This window comes from Lactuca sativa, chromosome 4, assembly GCF_002870075.4.
Source record: "Lactuca sativa cultivar Salinas chromosome 4, Lsat_Salinas_v11, whole genome shotgun sequence".
Classification (NCBI taxonomy): Eukaryota; Viridiplantae; Streptophyta; class Magnoliopsida; order Asterales; family Asteraceae; genus Lactuca; species Lactuca sativa.
Window position 1 is genome coordinate 104,793,852 of NC_056626.2, and position 2,503 is coordinate 104,796,354.

The 2,503-nt window shown below is 38.4% G+C and overlaps 1 protein-coding gene across 1 annotated transcript; it reads right to left on the bottom strand.

The window, feature by feature from the left end:
- Positions 1-762: 762 nt before the first annotated feature.
- On the bottom strand, positions 763-1,374 carry LOC111886190 (uncharacterized). Its single transcript, XM_023882423.1, has one exon. The coding sequence runs from the start codon at positions 1,372-1,374 to the stop codon at positions 763-765; it is 612 nt and encodes a 203-aa protein (XP_023738191.1).
- Positions 1,375-2,503: the final 1,129 nt, after the last annotated feature.

The window sequence follows — 2,503 nt, forward strand, 5'->3', positions numbered from 1 at the left end:
ACATGAGTTTGAAAAGTGTAAAATACTTGTTCAACATCAGATTTACATTTAATAAGATAAATCCATGTATAACGACTATAATCATCCAAAAAACTAACATAATATTTAAAACCACGACTAGACACTTAAGCTGGACCCCAAACATCGGTATGAATAAGCTCAAGTGGTGAAGAAGTAACATGAACATAATTATTGTAAGCAAGTTGATGACTCTTAGCACGTTGACACACATCACAAACTGAAGACTCATTAAAAGAAAAATCTAATTTATTGGATTTTAAAATAGACTTGACAGTTGCTGAGGTAGGATGACCAAAGCGTTGATGCCACTGAGAAGACGAAACTTTAGTGCTTGACCGAACATATCGAGGAGTATGACTAATTGGCACCGAGAAGAGACCTCGTTTGCTTTTACCGATTAGAAGTGTTTTCCTCGTGTGGATGTCCTTAACAAAGAAAACATTAGGAAAGATTTCAATAAATACATTGTTATCATTAACAAGTTTAGCACCGGAAAGAAGATGTTTGTTAATGTAAGGGACACGAAGAACATCTTTAAGAATAAGAGGTCGACCTAAACTGTTAATTTTAGAATGACCAACATGAGAGATATGCAAACATGTGCCATTAGCAACTTGCACTTGATCTTTTTCCATGGTATCTTTCTGGAATGGACAGCCGATCCAAGTCATTTGTTAGGTGATCCGTAGCACCTGTATCAGGATACCAATTTTGATCATTGTTGTAGTTGCCATGATAGTTTCAATGGATAGCATTGTTTGCACTTTGATAGTCTTCATTATGGTATGCATGATTAAACCGGTTTCTGCAATTCAAAGCTATGTGACCTGGAATGCCACATACTTGACAGCGTGGGCCCCCACCATATCTTCCTCTACCACGCCCTCTGCCTCGGTTCCCATTGTTGCGGAAATTTAATCGAGAATTGCCACTGTTTGGACCATTATAACCATTATTGGTTTGATTTTTGCGAGGGTTGGTAGTCTCCTGTTTCGTAACAGTGTTTGCAGAAGAAGAAAAATCATTGGGGCCATTCATTGCATTTGTTTGAGCTACATGTGCAATAAGGTATGAGTAGAATTTAGATAGCTTTACTTCCTGACTATTACTCAAGACTGTAATAGCTGTGAATAGATCTCCATGGCCTGGACCCAAGTCGGCTAGAATATAGTCAATAACCTCTTCATCAGACATGGGATGACCGATATTGGCGATGGTGTCAGCCAATCTGGTCATATTTTGGTAGTATTCAGAGGCACTCATATCACCCTTTTTGTATTTGAGAGTTGGGTTCGAATCTGAATAGAATTGCCTCTGTGTTGAGTCGCAAACATAGTGTGCAACGAGGTCCATAGTTGGCTGGAGGTATCTGTGCAACGCATAAGCTGTGATAGCACATCTTCAGTCATGGAAGATAGTAAACCTCCAAGAATTGCTTGGTCTTGAGTGATCCACGCATCATAGGCTGGATTGTCTTCTACTTTTGCAGCCTCTCCTGTTCCAACAGTGATCTTGGCTGTTGGGGTGGCTATGGTTCCATCGAGATAACCAAACAATTTTACTCCACGTAGGATTGGAACGACTTAGGCTTTCCACAGCAAGAAATTTGTACGGGTAAGTTTGCAAGACACTGCAGTAGCAATTTTGGAAGAGTTTACGTAGGTACTACCAGATGCGGAAGCCAAGATGAACCTAATCTGTAAGAGACGATTGAGAAGGGGTAATATAAGAGAAGAAATTGAGGAGTAGAATACGAGAAGAGAAATTCACAGCCCTAGGAGTTGGGCTCTGATACCAAGTTGAAAGATGTAATTTTCCCATAGAAGTTTATTGATGTGTGTGTGTGTGTGTATATATATATATATATATATATATATATATATATATATATATATATATATATATATATATATATGAGTTACAGCTTATAGATTCTTAAACATAGGATCTTGAATATAACAGATAATATGATAACAACTAAACATTATCTCTTTACATCTATCTAATCTTATCGTCTCCATTTTGTTTACATTCCCCCTCAATCTTGACTGGTACAAGGTTAAGATTGTTCTTCATTTGCTCGAGTATAGCACATGTAACCGGCTTGGTAAAACCATCCGCAATCTGATCATTAGAAGATATAAAACGTGCATCCAAAGATCCTCCAGCTACCTTTTCTCTTACAAAATGGAAATCAACTTCAGTGTGTTTGGTTCTAGCATGAAAAACAGGATTTGATGTAAGGTAAGTAGCTCCCAAGTTGCCACACCACAACACCAGTGGTCTAGGCTGACACACCCCAAGTTCTTTAAGTAATGACTGTACCCATATTACTTCAGCTATTGATGATCGAAATCCAAGTTGGTGCAATTTGTTACTAAGTCTCGAGAACCAAGCACGCGGAGACTGTTTTAAACCATAAATCGATTTCCTCAACTTGCACACATAATTAGGATAATGAAGGTCTTCAACCCCGGGGGGG

Bases quoted from the DNA above. Each gene is read 5' to 3' on its own strand.
- LOC111886190 (XM_023882423.1), bottom strand. From the start codon at position 1,374: ATGGACCTCGTTGCACACTATGTTTGCGACTCAACACAGAGGCAATTC.